General features: G+C 36.3%; 1 protein-coding gene and 2 long non-coding RNA genes across 4 annotated transcripts in view; 1 reads left to right on the forward strand and 2 right to left on the reverse strand.

Annotated features, from left to right (window-relative positions):
* Positions 1 to 2,114: 2,114 nt before the first annotated feature.
* Positions 2,115 to 22,053, reverse strand: part of LOC126695963 (uncharacterized) — a 32,454-nt gene continuing 12,515 nt past the window's right edge. The window contains exons 9-21 of the mRNA XM_050392754.1: positions 19,487 to 19,615; positions 15,433 to 15,565; positions 15,305 to 15,382; positions 13,397 to 13,449; positions 12,880 to 13,044; positions 10,807 to 11,359; positions 5,121 to 5,395; positions 4,858 to 5,026; positions 3,860 to 4,053; positions 3,446 to 3,656; positions 3,050 to 3,284; positions 2,799 to 2,946; positions 2,115 to 2,438 (exon numbers count right to left, since the gene is read on the reverse strand). Coding sequence (XP_050248711.1) covers positions 2,130 to 2,438; positions 2,799 to 2,946; positions 3,050 to 3,284; positions 3,446 to 3,656; positions 3,860 to 4,053; positions 4,858 to 5,026; positions 5,121 to 5,395; positions 10,807 to 11,359; positions 12,880 to 13,044; positions 13,397 to 13,449; positions 15,305 to 15,382; positions 15,433 to 15,565; positions 19,487 to 19,615 — 2,652 coding nt within the window. The 3' untranslated portion in view covers positions 2,115 to 2,129. The remainder of the gene's footprint in view (positions 2,439 to 2,798; positions 2,947 to 3,049; positions 3,285 to 3,445; positions 3,657 to 3,859; positions 4,054 to 4,857; positions 5,027 to 5,120; positions 5,396 to 10,806; positions 11,360 to 12,879; positions 13,045 to 13,396; positions 13,450 to 15,304; positions 15,383 to 15,432; positions 15,566 to 19,486; positions 19,616 to 22,053) is intronic.
* Positions 10,989 to 17,809, forward strand: LOC126694833 (uncharacterized). Of its 2 annotated transcripts, none has more exons than XR_007645897.1 (3): positions 10,989 to 11,089; positions 16,077 to 16,570; positions 17,365 to 17,809. It is a non-coding gene; the product is annotated as an uncharacterized LOC126694833 (long non-coding RNA). The 2 variants fall into 2 exon arrangements; XR_007645896.1 differs by having other exon boundaries at positions 17,380 to 17,809.
* Positions 18,318 to 20,875, reverse strand: LOC126694834 (uncharacterized). The gene is made up of 3 exons (XR_007645898.1): positions 20,694 to 20,875; positions 19,487 to 19,615; positions 18,318 to 18,899 (listed from the first exon to the last, which is right to left on the reverse strand). It is a non-coding gene; the product is annotated as an uncharacterized LOC126694834 (long non-coding RNA).

Genomic DNA, 22,053 nt, shown 5'->3' on the forward strand with positions numbered 1-22,053 from the left:
TGGTAGCCATCGAGCGAGTGAGTACCATGCGACTCTTATGTCCGGGAGGCGATAGTCTAGCTAAACTCTTCGCGTTCCCACAGATGGTGCCAACTGATGATGCCGTAAAATCACCAGTGAGCTACACGATCCGCGCTCGCTCAAACTAACAACCTGCAAGAAGAAAGAAGTGATCTCGCCGAGGGCACCGGTATGGTGTCGGCCAAATACCCTCCGATGGTCAAGTTAGAATTATTCTCAACTCTAGGATACTAGAGAGGGTAAATCATACGTACCTTGATTTGTGAGGGTATTTGGGCTTTTATAGTAGTAAGAGGTTGGCCTCTCTTCCTTGACCTAGAAGTTTTTTCCTTGTAGAACTCTACTTGAACAATCCCAAACGTGATGAGCAAACATTTCCTTGTAGAGTGGTTTTTCATTAAGCGCGTATCTTCTAGAATTACCCTTGCACTAGTATTTTGATTTCCTTTAGGATTCTTTCGGATTTCAAACGTGCGCCACAAGTATTTTAAGTTATGCCAGGCCTTGGGCTCTCTCTTGTTGTCGGCCCATGGGCTCGGATCCGTCAGGCCCAAGGTCATACTATTTTTTACCCCTTCAGTTTGCCCTTGCAAATTACATCGTTGTTATCTATTTTTTGTCTAATAGAGAGGATTCATTTACTGATTCAGATTTATTATTTTCACGAATCTTAAATATGTAACATTCAAAAAATATATATGTTACCAAGTTTTCTCTTCTCTTATTAAGAAATTGATATTTCTAAACAGGACTAAAGCCTCCCTCCCGCTCCAATTATATTCTGTGTAGAAAAGTTGTAAGTGATAATGATCATAGCCAAACCAAGTAAAAGTTTTTTTTTTTTTTTTTTTTTTTTTTTGCTTCCAAGCTCTACTTATGGATGATAACTTGTTTCAATTAAGTACTAGGATATATTTTCTGTAATAAAATCACTCACGGAGTCAGGGTGAATGGATAATTATAGCTTCTCTTTGTTTTTCTCTTCCAAGGTGTGAATCAGACCTAATAGCTTCCCTAGTATTGTTGTTCCTAAACCTTCAAAAATATATATATATATATATATAATAATAATAATAATAATAATAAAGAAATTCTTTGGTGCAAAACTTAGGGTCCGTTTGGTTGGGGTTGAAAAGTGAGGAAAAGAAAAGGGGAAAGAAATGGAAAAGTGGAGACAAAAGATATTTTATTTTTCTCTCATGGTGTTTTGTTGAGGGATGTTGGAAAAGTAAAGGAGTAGAGAACTATTTTGTTTAGTTGAGAAGAAAAATGAGTATATAGAAAATGCAAATTGTATAAATTTATTTCTATGCCCCTAATACTAAGATAAAAATTTAATAGTAATATAAGGGAAAAAGAATAAAAGTTTTAAAAAATTGAAGGTATTATAAGGTGAAAACTATTAAAAAAAAAAAAAAGTAACATTGAATAGACAAAGGGCAGATGGGTAATTTCCCATCAAACCCACTTCCTCCCTTCCATTTTCTCTCCAAGTTAATGAGAAAATCATTTCACCCCAAATGATGGGTTGGAAGAACACCCTTAGGTCTCACCATTTTCACTCACCATCCTGTTCCCAATCAAATACACTTTTCTCCCATATATTTGTTTTTACCCTATTTTTCTCCCCAACAAAACAGACCCTTAGTTACTACTTCTTAGGGGCTATATCTTAGTTTTTTTCAATTAACCTTCTCGTTAAATTTATTCCCCTTTAAAATGATTGTTTATGCTTGAATTTAATTAAAAAACAATATCTAAGATTTTCACTTTTTCAAGCTAATTTGTTTTTTTTTCCCTCCATAAAAATCTGCCTGGGCCTTGGGCTTCTTTTGGGTGTAAACCGTCAATTGTGGCCCTAAGGCCCTCCATCATATCAGCACATGAGTATCCATGATGCTGGAAAAGGAGGAATAGTGGAATACTGAAAGTAGAACTAGAAAAAGGAGGAAGAAGCTTTTTATGTAGGACTTGACAACCATCAAAATAGCAATGACTAATGGTACATTTTGGTTTCTAAGTTCAATAATATTGTTGTTCATTTAAAAAAAAAAAAAACTTAGATAACAAGATTAACAATTGAGTAATGATCACCGAAATCTAAATTGTTACCGAGCTTCCAAAATCGAGACTGTCATGTCATTTACAGAACAAATTTCTGGCTTTCTATTAGATGAACCCAAATTCTCCATACCTCTAACAAAAGAAAACGCTGGTCTTTTTGGAGAAGGCAGAAGTGCAATTTCCTTGTTGAACATTGAGACCACATCAAGCATGGTAGGCCTATCAGCTGCACTTTCTTGGACACAGAGGATTGCTATGTTTATGTATCCCAATAGGATATTGGCAGGAGGAGTATCTCCGAGGATTGGATCCATCAATTCTAAGGCTCTATTGCTTTTCCACAAATCCCATGCCTAAAGAAAATTTATGATAAAAATCAATCACAAATTCCAATTAAGTTCCTCATATTTTATTTAGGTATAAGTCACAAATGAAATTAGTAGAATTGCAAAGATATTTAAGATACTTAAAAGGAAAATTTTAAAATGATCTAGTGTAACACTTTCTACCTTCTTGGTGGCTTTGTTAGTATGAATAAAATTCAATTTAACAATGAATATATAATTTGAAATCAACATAATTGACAAAGAAGATTAATCCTTTGAAAAATCAATCACATGGTGTAATAAGAATACACACAAGCACTCAAATCCAAACACACACAGAGTTTCTAAGTTCTTGTTAACATTAAAGTAAGATGGTCCATTACTCACATATCCAATAAGATTGAGAGAGTCACTATGATAGAAACCAGTATTCTTCTTGCCACTCAATATCTCTAACAACAATACTCCAAAACTAAAGACGTCAGATTTAATCGAGAAGAGGCCTTCCAAAGCATATTCTGGAGACATATAACCACTGTATTTCATTGTAAAACAAACTGTTCAGTAGCTTTATGGTTGATAATTTGTATATTATTGATATTTGCTATAGAGCATAAGTACTTATGGATTATACTTACTAAGTCCCTACTATTCGGTTGGTTGCTTGTGATCCATTCCCACCAAAAATTCTTGCCATTCCAAAATCTGATATTTTTGGATTCATGTCTTTATCCAACAAGATATTGCTGGCCTTCAAATCTCTATGACTAATTTGTAACCTGGAATACTGATGAAGGTAAAGAAGCCCTTGAACAATCCCTTCAATGATGTGAATGCGAGTTGTCCAGTCTATCAACCCATGTGCACTTGGATCTGTCTCAATACCACATACAGATAATAAGATAGAAGGTAGGAAAGAATTGGAGGGCATTATGTGTGCGAAACCTTTAGTTACAACCAGATATTGAGCTATGAACAAGCATAATATTGGCAGAGTACTTTGTAAGTGATTGAGATAGTGTGGAACTACATACCAAAAAGGAAATTATCTAAGCTTTTATTGGGTAAATACTCATAGATCAAAATCTTTTCTTCTCCTTCAATGCAGCATCCAAGAAGTTTCACAAGATTCTTGTGTTGGAGTTTGGCTATAAGCACAGCCTCATTTTTTAGCTCCTCCCATCCCTGTCCAGATTTTCTTGAAAGTCTTTTTACTGCTACTAACTGTCCATTAAGCAAGGATCCCTGAAAATAATTCTTTTAACTTAGTTTCTGATTAATTCTTGAGAAGAATCCACATCAAATAATTTTTATAAGTTGTATCCTAGCAGAACTTTTATACAAATATTGAGACTTCAATATTTATGTTAAAGGTTAGATTGTGGAATATCATATATTACTTTAGAATTTCTATTCTAAGATTAATGTGCTTAGTTATTGAAACTAACTTTGTAAACAGGTCCAAAACCACCCTCTCCAAGTTTATTCGAGGCTGTGAAGTTATTAGTCGCAGCAGATACACTAGAAAAACTAAAGAGAGGAAGCTCCATTTCCTTATTGCTGCCTTTCTCAGCCCCCTTCTTGAGGACTAATCCTTGTTGTGTAGACCTGTTGTTGAAATCAAATGATATCAAGTCCTCCCCTGCTTGATCGAAAAGATAGTTTTGATTAGTTCATGTTGGGTAGTCCTATTTCTGAAATCAAATGACAAAAAGTCCTCCCCTACTTGATCAAGAAGAGAGTTCTTATAATCTAATCCTAAAAGAATCAGAAAAACTGCCATGGCTCAGCAGATAACTAAGTTCTGTCACATGGTATCTGAGGAATTTTATGCATATAATTTCAAAAGCTTTTGATTGTTTAGTTTAAATCCTTGAAGAGTTTTATCTATGAGAAAATCTAGGATGCTGTTTCAGGAAAGAGGACTGGTTTTTGTTGGAGTAGATCAAGTTTAAATGTTTGATTAAAATTGAAATTTTAACTCAAATAAATAATCAAAAGAGGAAATATATGGAAAGTTTAGACAGTTCTATATTTTAATCAATATAGCTTAGGTTCAAAACTAGCAATTTAGACCTATTGAAATTCAGCAAAATAATTTTAGAAAATGTGGAATTCGACTGTAAACTTGGCACCTGACAAGAGTTGGGCAATTTTTTTTGTTTTTATTTTAATAATAATAAAGAAAGAAAGGATAAGTTTATGTGAATTTCCAAGAAAGATCTCTTTAACTAAAACAAATGCAATAGTGGCAATTATGCGTACAATGGACTTAACACAACTATTTTTGTAAACAAGTACTAGTGCAAAATATCTTAATCACCCCCCTCCCCCTCTTCTTTCCACCTTATTAATCTCTGCGTGTGGGGAAGTTTTTTTTTTTTGGTGTCACTAACATAGATGCCCTGCCACTAGTCAGTTTTAAGTTGCTGATGAAAATTCATACCTTTTCTTTTGAGTTTTCTCACCCACATCCACCAGATGAAGGCGGCTGAAGAAATTGCTGTCAGAGAAATGGCCAGTACTACAATAATCCACAGGTTTCGCTTATTTCCTGAAGCATGTGAAAATAAAAAGATACAGATATTGCCACCAGTAGTTTTCGAAAGTAACCACTAGATGATAAAAATTCAGTTAGGAAAGATTGAAAAAATGATTGCCAGAGACTCAAATTTGCCTACTTTTAGGGCTTAGTATAGGAGCAGCAACTTTGACATAAAAATCTCTTGCACTATGGTCATCATCAGTAAGCTGTCGCAGATTAATAAGATCTCCAATCCATATTGAACAATTATAATCATTGCGAGCATAAGCAGTGCAGGAACATTTATTCAAGCAAGCTGATTTGCACTCTTCAATGCTCCCACTTTCAAAACTTACTGGATTCACTGGTAGTTGTACATTAGACAACATAACAAACTCATCTGGGTCACCTGTAGTCTGGTTATGGTTCTCACATTGCAAAGGGGTTTTCCTTGCACATCCTGCAGAGTAATCATTCAGTTCCCAATTTCCAGAAGATCGGGGTTCAAATCCTCGAATGCATGAACAAAGTGGCAATGCTTGATGGTTACAGCACCCAAAAGCCCCACAGAAAGCATAAACTTCACGTAGGATACGCGGTTGTGACCAGAATAATTTCCAATGTTGGGTGGATTCCAACCAAGACAGTTGCTGCAGCTGCCCCGATACGTCCATTATAAACATACTAGTGATACTAGTGTAGGGAATTTAATCAAAATCCCAACCTGTGAGAAACAAAACAAATAGAGAAAACACACGTCAAAGAAAATAATCACACGCACAAGACAATATTTACTTGGTTCGGCAATTTGCCTACGTCCACGGAGTTGCAGGGATTTCACTATTATCAGGGAAAAATACAATAGTGCACAAGAACACTCTCAAGAAACCCAAATCCCAATTACACCCTAGCACTCTCTCACAGAAAAATAAGAATAGAAGCTAATTGCCTCTCTTTTCTCTATTTTCTCTCATGCGGCTTGCTCACTAGGTTAAAATTGAATTTTTCTTGAATCTCTCTATATATTCTCACGGCTACACACCTTCTTAAGCATAATATATATATATATATATATATATATATATATATATTTGTCAAAAGTCGGCTGGAGTAACAAATCCTATTACAAATAGGATTTGTTCAATAGGTGGATGTGGGCTTGTGGCAATTCAAGCCACACACGGCCCACTCCAACAAATCTCCACCTTGGCTTGAATTGATCAAGCTACACGAGCAAACTCCTCCATCAGCTCCACCTTAGCCCTTAAGGGCTCACAAGCTGCAAACATTAACCACAATCCTCCATAACATAGTCCTTCATCCCTGCAACTCATCCTCCTGTCCTCAAGCTAGAAGACCAATTGAAGCTGCGCACAGCTTCAACTTCTCAATAGTGACACCCTTAGTCAACATGTCTGCCGGGTTCTTAGATCCACAAATCTTCTCAAGCATTACCAGCTTATCTTCAACAAGGTAACGGATAAAGTGGTATTTTGTCTGTATGTGCTTCGACTTTGAATGAAAAGCCGAATTCTTGGCAAGAAAGATTGCACTCTGACTGTCACTGTGTAGAATGCCCATCTCCTGCTTCTTACCCAATTCATCTAAGAAACCATGTAGCAAAATCATCTCCTTTCCAGCTTCAGTTGCAGCAACATACTCAGCTTCTGTACTAGACAAAGTAACAATCTTCTGTAGATTTGAAGCCCATGATATAGCTGTACCACCCAGAGTAAAAACAAACCCAGTAGTACTCTTTCTACTATCAATATCACCAGCAAAATCAGCATCTACATAACCCTGCAGTTTCAAACTTGCACCTGTGAAACAAAGACATGTATCTGATGAACCCTTCAAATATCTCAGAATCCACTTGACTGCCTCCCAATGCTGCTTTCCAGGCCTACTCATGAATCTGCTCACAACTCACACTGTATGTGCAATGTCTGGTCTTGTACACACCATAGCATACATCAAGCTGCCAATAGCTGAGGCATAGGGCACCTTGCTCATGTGGTCCCTTTCTTCTTCTGTCTTCGGTGATTGTTCTTTGCTTAGTTTGAAATGACTACCCAAGGGTGTGCTCACTGGTTTAGCTTCATTCATGTTGAACCTGCTGAGAACTTTCTTCACATACTCTGACTGTGAAAGCTTCAATGTACCATTAGCCTTGTCTCTAATGATTCTCATACCAAGGATTTGCTTTGCAGCTCCCAAATCCTTCATTGCAAACTGTTTGGACAATTGCTTCTTCAGATTATTAATCTCCTCAATGCTAGACCCTGCAATAAGCATATCATCCACATACAACAGTAATATGATGTAAGAATTGTCAAAAAACTTAACATAGCAACAGTGATCAGCTTCACATCTCTTGAACCCAATTTTGTGCATAAAACTGTCAAATTTCTTGTACCACTGTCTAGGAGCTTGTTTTAAGCCATACAAGCTCTTTCTTAGTTTGCAAACTAAATTCTCTTGTCCTTGAGCAATGAACCCTTCTGGCTGAATCATGTAAAGGTCTTCCTCCAAGTCACCATGAAGGAATGTTTTCTTCACATCTAACTGCTCAAGATGTAAGTTTTCTGCAGCCACCATTCCCAGTACTAGTCTGATTGTTGACATCTTCACAACTGGAGAAAATATTTCTGTGTAGTCAATGCCTTCCTTCTGCTGAAACCCTTTAACAACTAATCTGGCCTTGTAACGTTTGCTATCATCATGCTCATTCTTTATTCTGTATACCCACTTGTTGTGCAAAGCCTTCTTTCCTACTGGCAATTCAGTCAATTCCCATGTCTGATTCCCCAACAAGGAATCCATCTCATCCTTCATGGCTAACTCCCACTTGCTTGAATTCTCATCTTGCAAGGCTTCATCATAACACTCTGGCTCACCACCATCAGTCAACAGGAGATAATTTAGAGTGGGTGAATAACGCTGTGGAGGTCTAATGTTTCTGGAAGATCTGCGGACTTCAGCTACAGGTGTACTCAAATCTACTTGTGAATTTATATTCTCCTTATCTTCTTCACCCCTTTTCTGGACAGTACCTTCAGTCAATTCATCTAAGTTGACAAACTCATATTTCTTTTGATCTATCCCTGTAACATCTGACACTACAGTTGACCTGTCCTTATACATAACCTGTTCATTAAATATCACATTTCTACTTCTGATGATTTTCCTGTTTTGTTCATCCCAAAACCTATAGCCAAATTTCTCATCACCATAGCCAATGAAAAAATATATTTTAGACTTTGCATCAAGTTTACTACGAGCATTAGAATCAATATGAACATAAGAAACACAACCAAAAACTTTTAAGTGTGAAAACTTTACCTCTTTACCGCTCCAAACCTCCTCAGGAAGTCTGAACTCCATGGGAACTGAAGGTCCTCGGTTTATCAGGTAAGCTGCAGTGCTAATAGCATCAGCCCAAAAAGTTTTTGGTAGTCCAGCATGCAACCTCATACTCCTAGCACGCTCATTGAGAGTTCTGTTCATGTGCTCAGCCACACCATTCTGCTGTGGTGTCCCAGGAATGGTCTTCTCCATCCTAATTCCCTGTGTAGCACAATACTCACTGAACCCTCCATCTATGTACTCTCCTCCATTATCTGACCTCAAACATTTTACTTTCAAACCTGTTTCTGTCTCAACCATGGCCTTCCACTTCTTAAAGGTTTCAAATACATCTGATTTATTTTTCAGAAAATAAACCCATACCTTTCTACTTGAGTCATCAATGAAAGTGATGTAGTACCTTGAACCTCCAAGGGATGCAACCGGAGAAGGCCCCCACAAATCAGTGTGTACTAACTCCAATTTTCAGCCTTCGGTGTCCTGCCAGTTTTCAAGAAGCTCACATTTTTCTGCTTTCCTAAGATGCAACTTTCACACATGTCAAAATCAATGGACTTCAATTCTGGTAATTTTCCTTTTAACAGCAGCATCTTCATCCCTTTCTCGCTCATGTGACCAAGTCTTCGGTGCCATAAGCTTGTATCAATACTTGCATCAGCAACTGCAATTATGTCTCTTGGACTTGAGGTCATGTACAGAGTACCAGTTTTCTTTCCACGAGCCAATACCCTAGCTCCCTTTGTAACCTTCCAAGTACCACCAACAAATAGTATTGCATGTCCTTCATCATCAAGTTGTCCAACAGAAATCAGATTCCTCCTCAGGTCAGGAATATGTCGAATCTTCTCCAGTAACCAAACAGACCCATTGGGCAACAATATTCGAACATCTCCCATACCCACAACATCCAAGGCTGAACCATCAGCCAAATACACCTTACCAAAATCACCTGCAACATAATTCTGTATGATTTCTCGGTGTGGAGTGGTATGAAACGAAGCTCCTGAATCCAAAACCCAATCATCAAGTGGACTGTCTACTGCAAGAAGTAATGCATCCTGTACCTCTTCTGTTACAGCATTAGCAGAATCATCTTCATTCTTCTTCTTAGGACTTTTGCATTGATTCCTAAAGTGACCTGTTTTTCCACAATTCCAGCATTGTACTTGTTGGCCTGATCTAGATTTACTTCTGTTCCGATTAGAATTTCTGAATTTTGATCTGCCTCGATTTGAATTTCTGTTATTACCTTTGCCTCTCGTCTCAAGGTTTAGGGCAGAACCAGATCCTGAGGATTCACCTGCATCTCTTCTGCGAATCTCCTCAGCCAGAATTAAATCTCGTATATCATTGTACTTGAGTTTTTCCTTTCCTGTAGAATTGCTTACTGCCATCCTCATTGCCTCCCAACTGTTTGGCAAAGAAGCCAAAACAATCAGAGCACGAATCTCATCATCAAAATCAATTTCTACAAACGACAATTGATTTGTGATAGTATTAAATTCATTCAGATGTTGTGCTATTGATGCATTCTCTGCCATCTTCAGATTGAACAGTTTCTTCATCAAGTGCACCTTATTGTTTGCTGACGGCTTTTCATACATACCAGACAAAGCTTTTATCAGATCTGCTGTGGTCTTCTCCTTTACAACATTGTGTGCAACAGACCTAGACAGAGTTAACCTGATAACTCCTAGTACCTGTCTGTCAAGAAGAGCACATTCCTCAGCCTTCATAGCCTCAGGTTTTTCCCCTAGAAGCGGTTGATGCAATTTCCTCCCATAAAGGTAATCCTCAATCTGCATCCTCCAATACGCGAAGTCTGTGCCATCAAACTTTTCTATTCCAGACGCCTTTCCTGCTTCCTCTGTCATTGCTCCCATTCAAACCTAACCCTAGGCTCTGATACCAGTTGTAGGGAATTTAATCAAAATCCCAACCTGTGAGAAACAAAACAAATAGAGAAAACACACGTCAAAGAAAATAATCACACGCACAAGACAATATTTACGTGGTTCGGCAATTTGCCTACGTCCACGGAGTTGCAGGGATTTCACTATTATCAGGGAAAAATACAATAGTGCACAAGAACACTCTCAAGAAACCCAAATCCCAATTACACCCTAGCACTCTCTCACAGAAAAATAAGAATAGAAGCTAACTGCCTCTCTTTTCTCTATTTTCTCTCATGCGGCTTGCTCACTAGGTTAAAATTGAATTTTTCTTGAATCTCTCTATATATTCTCACGGCTACACACCTTCTTAAGCATAATATATATATATATATATATATATATATATATATATATATATATATATATATATGTCAAAAGTCGGCTGGAGTAACAAATCCTATTACAAATAGGATTTGTTCAATAGGTGGATGTGGGCTTGTGGCAATTCAAGCCACACACGGCCCACTCCAACAACTAGGATCAGATAGATTATATGTAAAATAAGTCTCTTCCTGATTGGAAGTATGGCTAAAATTATATATATAATTACCTCTCATTTCAGGAATAAAGCTGAACAACTTCCCATCCCAAGGCCCGCTTGTCCAATACAACCTGTCAGGCTTCCGCGTGGTTAAAAACTGATTTATTCCCTTAGGATCGAGCTCCAATGAAAAAACTCCAGGACTAGGGTCATGAAGATTTCTCCAAGATACCAATGACCAAGTCTTTCCGCTATTTTTGTTATACCCAAGCTTCATTCCAGGTAAATAGGTATGGGAAGGAAAATCGAAGCTCTGCCACAAGATATTTGAGTTTTCATCTCTTAAAACAAGGTTTCCCGAATCCAATGGAGTGGCACTTGCATTGCCATTAGATGACATGTTGGATACCGAGTAAGACAACTGACCGTCCACAATCACGAGGTTCCCATCATTGCTAATAGTGAGAACTGCAGAAGAACTGACAACTGGGTAATTTCGGTTGGCTACCCATGTGACAGTTTGCTGGGATACCTTTTTGAACCATATTCCCACGTATTGATATGTGGAGTTTCCAGGACGAAAGAATCTTAGTTCAAATTTTGCATCAGGCATCAGCTGATACTATAGTTTCCGTAATTGTAATAGATTGTCCTTGCGATATAGTATCTCTGGCAGCATGAGAGGAGTGAAAGAAGGGGCATAATACTAATAGCATCAGCCGGAAAACATGATGAGCAGACTTACAAGTTAAAATATCCATGCTACTCACAAGCAATCCATGTGAGGTCACCAGAGCTTGTTCAAGCTTCAACTTGTTATAAGAACAATTCCAGCTCCGGTAGTGATTTTTCAAATGTTTGACTCAGACCTTGAGTCGTCACACGGTTTCTAGCCAAAGACTAACTCTAGGCATATTTTTCTTTGTTTGATTAGTTTTCATGTGGCCATCAGAAGTTTCCGTGGGGTACAAGTCCATTTAATACAACAGATTACTAGAGCCAATCCGGTCTATTACTACGTTTTCTTGATTTCCTACAGATTCGTTTGAAAATGTATAAATTTAAGGAGGCAAAGTATCATTTTTTTTTTTCATGCATTCGCACCATGTATCCTCAAATCTTTCAACCAGAGACTAATCACTGTTCACGACGGGTGGGCCCATGTGGGGTAAATTGCTGGCTCAGGAAATTTTTTCTAAGTGCAAGTAGCCGGACTCGAACTAGGGAGCACACCCAGTCGAACCCAATACAAGCACCTTGAAACCGAGTGCCCAACCAATTCGGCCAACCCCTGGGAAAGTATCATTATCTTTTCATAGACCATTTTCATTGGTGTTGTAGAGAACACTCCTCAGAAAACATCTCTCTTATTGTCTCTTTACCATCAATTTATATTAGTGCATTTAGATTGTGCAACTTTTAAAGTATACTTTTTAAAAATTCAGGAGCATTTCTAAGTTTTGATTAGGGTCCGTTTTGCCTTGCACGGTAATCAAGGCCAGCCGACCTAGGCCATTTTGGCCATTATCTAGGACCCCTTAATAGAGGAATGCCCTCAAAGGGTTGAACAAGTGATATATATATATATATATATATATATATATATATATATATATGAGTTATGTTAACAGATGTCTTTGTTGTTAAAAAGCGTCTAAAAAATTGAGTGATGCTAAAAATTATAATTTTGTAGCAAAAGTTTTACAAATTGTTGTCACCAATCACAATAAGTAATTCAATTACTTATTTATTATTTTTTGGTTGTTGAAGCGCCATCAAACACATTATTTTCCACATTAGTTTGTAAACTTCTTGTATTAGTTTTAGCATTTTCCAAAATAAAAATAAATATGTATGTATATTTATATTAATAGTAATTTAACCAAATCATCATTAAGTGAATGAAAAATGCTGAAGTTATAACAAATTTTATTTAAAAAAAAAAAAAAAACTTACAAACTAATGTGGCAAGAATATGATTGGTGACACTTAAACAATATATGGTGTTTGAATCAATTTTTTTTTTAATTGGTGATATGTCAATTAGTAAAACCTATGCAATTGAATTATAAAAAGCAAATATCACAAGCTAGTATAGCATTGAAAGAAAAATGCAAAAAACTCTATAGAAAATGAGCCTACCATTGAAGATGTAGACTCTGTATTTCTAGATGGAAGGTTTTCCGACCCAAACCTGCTCCAATTCTGGCTGTCCTTCTCTGCTTCAGCTAAAATTTTTCTCTCAAATTCAAAGTCAAACTGGAAATTGCTCCGGGGAATATCTCCTATTTGTGTTGACAATTGAGGCTACAAGATAAGCAAAAAAAAGCTTAGTCCAATTTAGAGAGCATATGAAGTAACTCTTCCCCTTCTCATTTTTCCACACTTTCTCAGCTATAAACAATGTAACTAATGCAAAGTAGACAATTCAAACACTTGCTCATGCCAGTAGCATTTCTATCTATAATTAAGAAGTTACGATAGTCAAAATTCATAAACACTTCAGGAATTTTCAATTAATCAGACCGGTCCAGTACAAAGTTAAAAATAGTTAAAAATAGTTAATAGCCTGATCCTGAGACCCATGAAGGCCCAATAAAAGCATATTGTCTGATAGCAAATGAACGAAGCGAAAATTAAATTAGGAATAGAAAGTTACCGGAGGAGTGATCCGATACTGGGGTTTGATGACAACCCTAATGCCCAATCCAGCTGCAACAAATTTAGACATAATTATTAACAAAATTAAAAAAGAAGAGGAGGTAAATGAAGAGAGAGAGAGAGTGAAATTACAAGAGGTGCGGGTTGGCGGAGGGATCATGTTGGGGCCGGGTTGACCCACCCGGGGATATTAGGATGAGCCTCCTCCTCCTCCTCCGCCTCCGTACATTGGATGGTTGGATGGTGCCGATTGGCCCCTGTTACGACAATGATGCAAGAGGCAAATAGGTGAAGATTGGCCCTTCATTGCCCATGTCCCACGGGTATATGTGGATTGGCAGAAATAGTAAGAAGAAACAATTTCTTCAGGTATGCATCTTATCTTTCTATCTTTTAATCCCAAAATAAAAATCAACTTTTAAAACTCTTCAACTTCTTTTTTATGCTGAACTGAACCAGTTTAAAACACTCTGTCCTTCTTTTCAGTATTTTTCCTTTTTCCTGTCTATAAAATGTTAATTAGACACACGATTTCTTCACAAAGTTATTTGAACAAGAAAAATTAGGATAATGTAATCCATCCTTTTTTATTTTCTTTCTTTTAATTCTTATGAGTCCTTGTGATGTAAAGTTCAAGCATGCTTCATGTCATTCTCTTTTAGAGTAGTATTCTCTTCACAAAGTTGTTTGTCTTGTCTTGGCATTAATCCCACTTATTGGTCTGTCAAGAAAAAATCCATTGTATTTCACTCCTCCACTGAAGATGAATACCAATCATTGCTTCCACTGCTACTTTACTTATGTTGGGTTTGTACGATTTTATAGGGCTTTGGGTGTTTTCATTCATCATATTCCTTGGATTTGGTATGACAATGTTTCAGCACTTGCCATTGCCACAAATCATGTCCAGGGGTGGTACATGTATAAAAATTCGAACCAATTTAAAATTGTCATATAAGAAATATGAAAAGTTAATATCATCCTTGTACTGATCATATCTGATATTTTTCCCCAAGGGCTTATTTTCTCCGCGTTTTTTTCAATTAAAGAACAAACTAATGCTTACTTAATAGTTAATATGCCCATTAGTTTGAGTGGAGATGTTAATATTATTGATGATTCTTGCACCACTCAGCCAGTTGACACTTAAAACTCAGTCAAGATTGTAGCAGCTGCTGAGTTAAATTAGTTGCATGGAACTAACAATTAGTTATGGCTTTTACTTCCATGTGTTTTATTAAAATGTGTTTATATACCAATAGTGTGCAGATCACATGCTTGTGTGAGTAGAATCATTCGTCTGCAGTTAATCCTCCATTCATTTTTATCTTTGTTTTCTGCTTCTTCTGGTTCTGCACTTACTGCTTTTGTGATTCAAAATCTCTGTGCACTTTAAATAGGATCCATGGTTAATATATCAATAAAACGCCAGAGAAGCCCATAAGTAAACGTTCTAATTATTTAGATTTTAGATAATAGTCCATCCATTCAATTAAAGAAAATAAAGAAAAGTTCACTAGTTTTACACACCCCAGCAAGTAGCAACTATGAACCCCCAAATGATAGAATTTAAATCTGAAAACAAAAGGATGCCAAAGAATCTAGTCCCAAATGCACCCCTAAATACTTCAAAACTCTCACATATAACATCTCATGCAAGCTATTTATGAATTCCCTAACTAGCTTCTGGCATAGTTATAGTTACTGCATTTTCTGTGCTGGATTCTTCATTTCTTGATAATGCACCTGCATTGCCGAAACTTCTTTCTATGAAAAAACCAGGCTGTTTAGGCTGAGGCAGAATGGCTTCCTCATTTGTTAACGTAGAAAGCACACAAGACATTATCGGCCTGTCTTCAGCGAACTTTTGAACACATAGTAAACCAACATGAATACATTTTAGTACTTGAGATCTTAAATGTGAATCCACCAAACATGTATACAATAGTTCCAAGGCCCTGCCCTCCTTCCACAGCAACCATGCCTAAAAAAACAATTAAATTATAGACAACATAACAAACTCATCTGGGTCACCTGTATTCTGGTTATGGTTCTCACATTGCAAAGGGGTTTTCCTTGCACATCCTGCAGAGTAATCATTCAGTTCCCAATTTCCAGAAGATCGGGGTTCAAATCCTCGAATACATGAACAAAGTGGCAAAGCTTGCTGGTTACAGCATCCAAAAGCCCCACAAAAAGCATAGACTTCACATAGGATATGCAGTTGTGACCAGAATAAATTCCACCGCTGGGTGGATTCCAGCCAAGACAGTTGCTGTATTTGCCCCAATACGTCCATTACAAATATACTAGTGATACTAGGATCATATAGATATATGTAAAATAAGTCTCTTCCTGATTGGAAGTATAGCTAAAATTATATATATATAATTAGCTCTCATTTCAGGAATAAAGCTGAACAACTTCCCAACCCAAGGCCCGCTTGTCCAATACAACCTGTCAGGCTTCCGCGTGGTAAAAAACTGAGTTATTCCCTTAGGACCGAGCTCCAATGAAAAAACTCCAGGACTATGGTCATGAAGATTTCTCCAAGGTACCAATGACCAAGTCTTTCTGCTATTTTTTTTATACCCAAGCTTCATTCCAGTTAGAAAGGTATGGGAAGGAAGATCGAAGCTCTGCCACAAGATATTTGAGTTTTCATCTCTTAAAACAAGGTTTCCCGAATCGAATAGCGTGGCACTTGCATTGCCATTAGATGACATGTTGGATACCTAGTAAGACAACTGACCGTCCACAATCACAAGGTTCCCATCATTGCTAATAGTGAGAACTGCAGAAGAACTGACAACTGGGTAATTTCGGTTGCAATACCTAGGGTATTGCACGGTGTGCAATTGCTTTAATCCTAGCCATTCAATTGATCTAATGCTCAAGAATTGGACAGCTCAATTAGACACGTCAGCGATCCGTGTGAGCCCTCATTTTTCTCTACTCTTTCAATTTCTCCTCTCTCTCTTCTTCACGCTTGCCCCTATTCAAAAATTTCAGAAACTCTCTCCAACTCTCTTCCAGCCGAACATGCCTCAGAATCTCTCTCTCTCTCATGCCTCAAAAAAAAGCCACCAGTGATGCTCCGATTACCTCTCCACTGAAGAATGAATGTGAACCAACAGTGTTTCAGCTACCCACCCAAATGTGATTAGATCTGGTAACCAAATATATGAATTTTTTTTCTTTGTGTGATTTCTTTGCCAAAGATCATCCCTTTGATTCATTTATAGCACTAAAAATTATCTATTTCTTTCATTGCTTTTTTTTATTTTTAAATCTGATTCATTTACTGTTGAATGTTTTTGAGATTTTTATAATGGGTATGAAGCCCAGTACTAGTAGAGTGTGCATGTGTGTCATGGCCAAGGACTGGCTGGTGGAGATTTTGTTAGGTTGTGTCATCTGATGCTGATTTTTTGGTTGTTGGGTTTATCGGTTCCTTGTGTTATGTTTTTGTTTTCATTTCATGAGTTTCAAGGGGAAAAAAATATCTTGTTTCTTGAGATTGTCTATCTAGCATATAAATTCATCTAGATTTCAGCTGCTCATCCAAAAAAAAAAAGGTGATTATAGAACTGGTATTATGATCTTTTTTCCCCTATCCTTGATTTCTTTGCCAAAGGTCATCCACTTCAAAGAAGTTTCATTGGAATTTTTTTGCTTGATTTCTTTACAAAAAATCTAAGTCATTGGAATTTAACAATTTGGTTTGAGTTTAAGATTATAGAAAACAACGTAGGGAAGCTTAGAAAGACATGAATTTAACAATTTTGTTTGGTTTTCTAAGATTCACCCGTTACCTGGTTTGGGTTTAATATAATCCCTTTTGTATTGTGGTTTGGGATTGGTAGTAGTTCCTTATTTTGTTTAATTTTAATTTTTTTTGGAAATGCACAAAAATTGTTTGTGAAAATAAGTTGAAGCTTAATGCTAAGCCATTTTATATGCAAGATTTGCAATTTTCAGGGAGATTCATCAAGTTGATAAATGTTCTGAGCTACTCTCCAAATGGGTTGATTCCAATAACTTTCTGCTCACAAAAGAGATGTGAATTGAGGCAAGGAACAAGGTGCAGGAAATCTCTCAAGTTTACCATGCCATCAAGGAGGGATTAGATTTTTGACCCCTTGGAATGACAGTCAAGGAGGTCTTTGTGTAGTTTAACACAAACCATCACAATGGAATACCATTGTAGTTAATAACTTTTTTTTCAATTTCAAATTTTCAATTGGCTAATTCCAAAAGCAATTTTGGTTCTAGGGAATGCAAGAATCAGTTGATGGCTTTATTTTGATGAATATATGTAATGTATACAACTCTGTTTTGCGAATAACATGTAGTGAAGGAGTTCTGTTACTAGCTTTTTAGGCCTTAAATGTATTTCAAAAATTTTATCCTTCGAAATGGCGTTGTTCTTTGTGTATGAATTTGCATGTAGCAAATAATAAAATTGAGAATGACATAAAAACACAAATTATATTAATGTCCACATGATCTTGACTTTACTCTTCACTTGAATGCTATTTTTTACATGATTAGCGGCATTTCTCTCATTATTAAGCACCACATCTTCTATGGTATCTCATGCCAGGTTCCAGCCACATATATCAAAGAGATTTACAAAGCAAATTCTAACCAAACGCAAAAGCTACAGCACTACCAAAAATTCTCACAAATTCTAACCAAATGCAAAAGCTACAAAAGCTACAGCACTACCGAAGAAATCTCACAAATATGAATGCTGCAACTCACATATATCAAAGAATCAAACCACAACACCTCTCTAATTTTATTAACCACAGCCCAAAGAGAGAGGTAGAGCCTCTTTTACAAATTGAATTTGCTATAACACTTTGCTTATTCAGGAGTTGTAAAAACTCAAAGCTTTTAAAGATGAAGAAAACTAAATAGAACTTAGTTTTCTTATTGATGAGTAAAAGTGATTACAAGCAACTGAGAATAGATAGAAAAAATCTAATCCCTTATATACAAAATCTGGAAAAGAAATAAGCAAAACTAACTTCCTTGATTAGGCAGGAAAACTATTTTAATCTAACTACTAATTACAAGCTAACACGTGGACTTAATTCATAACAGGAAATTAGAACTAATTTGTCTAAGCGTTTCACTAAAACAATTACTAAAGAGATTGCAAAACACAGTTGTGTCACTAAGTGTCATCAGGTCCTCATTTACACAAAACGACCTTGTTTCTTCTTCAATCTCACTTAGTCTTCTTTTGCGTTTTGTACTCTGGACTTGTATCTTCATTTCAACGGTAGTTAATATGCCAAAGTTGGTTTCCAAATTTTTTTGAGCCTTCTTTTGCACGCACACCTCTCCAAGCAAAAAGGAAAAGTTAGCTAGATCCAATAGAGATACACGTAGCTTTAAAACAATGGCCTTTCATAATTCCAAATCATATTAGGATTAGCATTCACAACAACTGCCCTCCCAAGTATGGAATGTGATCCAATGAACGGTATCTACATGAAATAAAAAATAAATAATAAATAAATAAAAAGTTAAGAAAAAATTAAGATATCCAGGCCAACAATTTAAGTAAACTAACAAGTAATAACACCAATAGTGACGTCAAGGAATTGTAAAAGGTAATAAAAACTTAAAAGCCATTTCAAGGAAAGAGCCTTCATAAGTTCATGATATTTGCAAACAATTTAAAGCACACAATTCCAGGAAGATAAGGACATGCCTGGTCCTTCTCATATACTATAGCCTACTCTCTTGACAATAAATAAACATATTGCAGGACCATATTTGCAAGAAAACGTTTCCCGAACAGCCTATTCACTGGGAATGTGACAAGGCTTTTCTACTATTTTTAATTCCTCCTTTGCTCTACGTTCCCTTTTTTTTTAGGAAATATTTGAAAACAGAAAATGACCACTCAAAATTAAAAATGCAAAGGGAGTTCAAATCTCAAAAATTCTTGAACGTGGCGAATAACAGATTGGAAGAACATTGTAATCATAGAAAACTGAACTAGATGATCATAAGATTGAATGCCTGTTAGATTGGGAAGATTATTTAACATCTTATGAACTCAACTTACCGTCTTCCCATTACCAGTTTGAATCTTAGCTTCCTCTCCATTTACATTTATTATTTGTCCATCAATCCAAATTAATTCTGGATCTCCAACCCAAACGTGAGAGCCAATAACAATGTTATTTGGCATGCCCTGCAGCAGTTGAAATTTACAATATTATACATGCTTAAGATCAAAGCTGATATACAAATATAAATTTTCTCATCATTTTTTTAGGGTAAGAATAGAACACACACACACACACTAACATAATAGAAATTTGTTATATGCATATCCAGATGCTAGCATTGGTGTGTGCCACAACAGACATTGATGTTTACATTCAATAAAATGGAAGCTCAAGAGGGATTTCATGTTTTAGCTCATAAATTTCCAGACAAAGAAACCATGCAGATAGAGATCTCAATGGGTATCAACAAACTTAGATATAGTTCATTCAAGATTTTATGGCAAAAGTTTAAACCTGTAGTTGAAAAATAACCAAGCATAGAGATCATTACGATCGTTTTTTATTTATAACATTATCAATCTACTGAGAAATGAGAACCATATGGGCATCCCTACTACAATTGGCACTATTGTCAGCTGGCCCCAATATATTAATTTGAATTCAGATGATGTATATATTTCAAATATTTTCTACTTCAATGGGAGTTTTACAAGAATAGCATGCATACAAAATGTCTGTAAATGCCATCACCCTTTTTTCTTTTGTAAATCCAGCAACCTGATGCTTTTTATTTTTGAATTTTCACAATTTGTTATGGACAAAAGTAACAGTGTCATAAAATTCAGAGACACCAAGGTTCAACTGATGTTTGAGAATTGATCTGTAACAACTAAATCCCTGGCTATGAACAAGATTGCACAGTAAACACTAATTTTTTCCCCCTTGAAACTCATGAAATGAAAACAAAAACATAACACAAGGAACCGATAAACCCAGTAACCAAATATCGGCATCAGAGGATACAACCTAACAAAATCTCCACCAGCCAGTCCTTGGCCATTGACACACACGCACACTCTACTGGTACTGGGCTTCATACCCATTATAAAAATCTCAAAAACATTCAACAATAAATGAATCAGATTTAAAAATAAAAAAAGCAATGAAAGAAATAGATAATTTTTAGTGCTATAAATGAATCAAAGGGATGATCTTTGGCAAAGAAATCACACAAAGGAAAAAAATCATAAATTTGATTACCAAATCTAATCACATTTGGGTGGGTAGCTGAAACACTGTTGGTTCACATTCATTCTTCGGTGGAGAGGTAACCGGAGCATCACTGGTGGCTTTTTTTTTAAGGCATGAGAGAGAGAGATTTTGAGGCATGTTCGGTTGGAAGAGAGAGTCAAAGAGAGTTTTTGAAATTTTTGAATAGGGGCAAGCGTAGGGGTGTCAATTCGGGTTAGCGTGTCGGGTTCGTGTCATGTCGAGGTAGGGGTATTCGACTAAATGGCTCAACCCTAACCCGACCCATTTAATAATCGTGTCATGATCCTTCAACCCTAACCCAACCTGTTAATAAAGCAGGTTGACTTGACCCAACCCATTTGACACACTTAATAAACGAGTCGTGTTGGGTTGACACGAATGTAACACAACCCAATTCAACCTGCATAATATTAAATATAACATCCATCTAGAAATAATTTTTTTTACATCTCAAAAAACAGTGCATACACTTCAAAGTCTTCAACCCACATTCAAAATAATATAGTTCAACAAAAATATAACATTCATCTAGAAATAAATTCTTTACACTCCAAAAGAAGTGCATACACTTCAACCCAAATTAAAAATAAAAAAAGTTTAACAAAAATAAAATAACATAGTTCAACAAAAATATAATATCCTTAAAACTCGCCAAATGCTAAGTATCAATATTGAAAGAATTTGAGCAAACAGTAGACTAATCCTAACTATGACCACGATTATCATCCATAGATTCTTTGTTGATGTCCAAATTCATAGCATCTTCCACAAGCTCATCCAATTTCATTTATGCAAGTTCTATGCCAAAAAAAAAAAAAAAGTATTATTAGTTCTAGGGTCTGTAAAGTTTCAATTTCTAATTATATCCCTTGTAAATTTTTTTAATTACTTACTTTTATTTTAAAATTTAAAATATATGTTGGATATAAAAAGTATTTGACAAATCTAAAATAAAATAAATATTTATTTGTTAAATGAGTTGTGTTAAGTGGGTCATTTCGGGTTGACACAAATAAATTGGCGTGTCAAACGTGTCTATTGCGGGTTACGCCGGTTAACACGCTTATGACACGTTTCTTATTGTGTCGCTTTCGGGTCGACCCGTTTATGACCCAAACCCATTAAGGCCCAACTCTAACCCGAAAAAACCTATGTCGGGTTTGTGTCGTGTTCGCGGGTTGGGTCGAACATTGACACCCCTAGGCAAGCGTGAAGAAGAGAGAGAGAGGAGAAATTGAAAGAGCAGAGAAAAATGAGAGCTCACACGGATCGCTGACGTGTCTAATTGAGCTGTCCAATTCTTGAGCATTAGATCAATTGAATGGCTAGGATTAAAGCAATTGCACAC

The sequence above is a fragment of the Quercus robur genome, chromosome 8, assembly GCF_932294415.1.
Source record: "Quercus robur chromosome 8, dhQueRobu3.1, whole genome shotgun sequence".
Lineage (NCBI taxonomy): Eukaryota > Viridiplantae > Streptophyta > Magnoliopsida > Fagales > Fagaceae > Quercus > Quercus robur.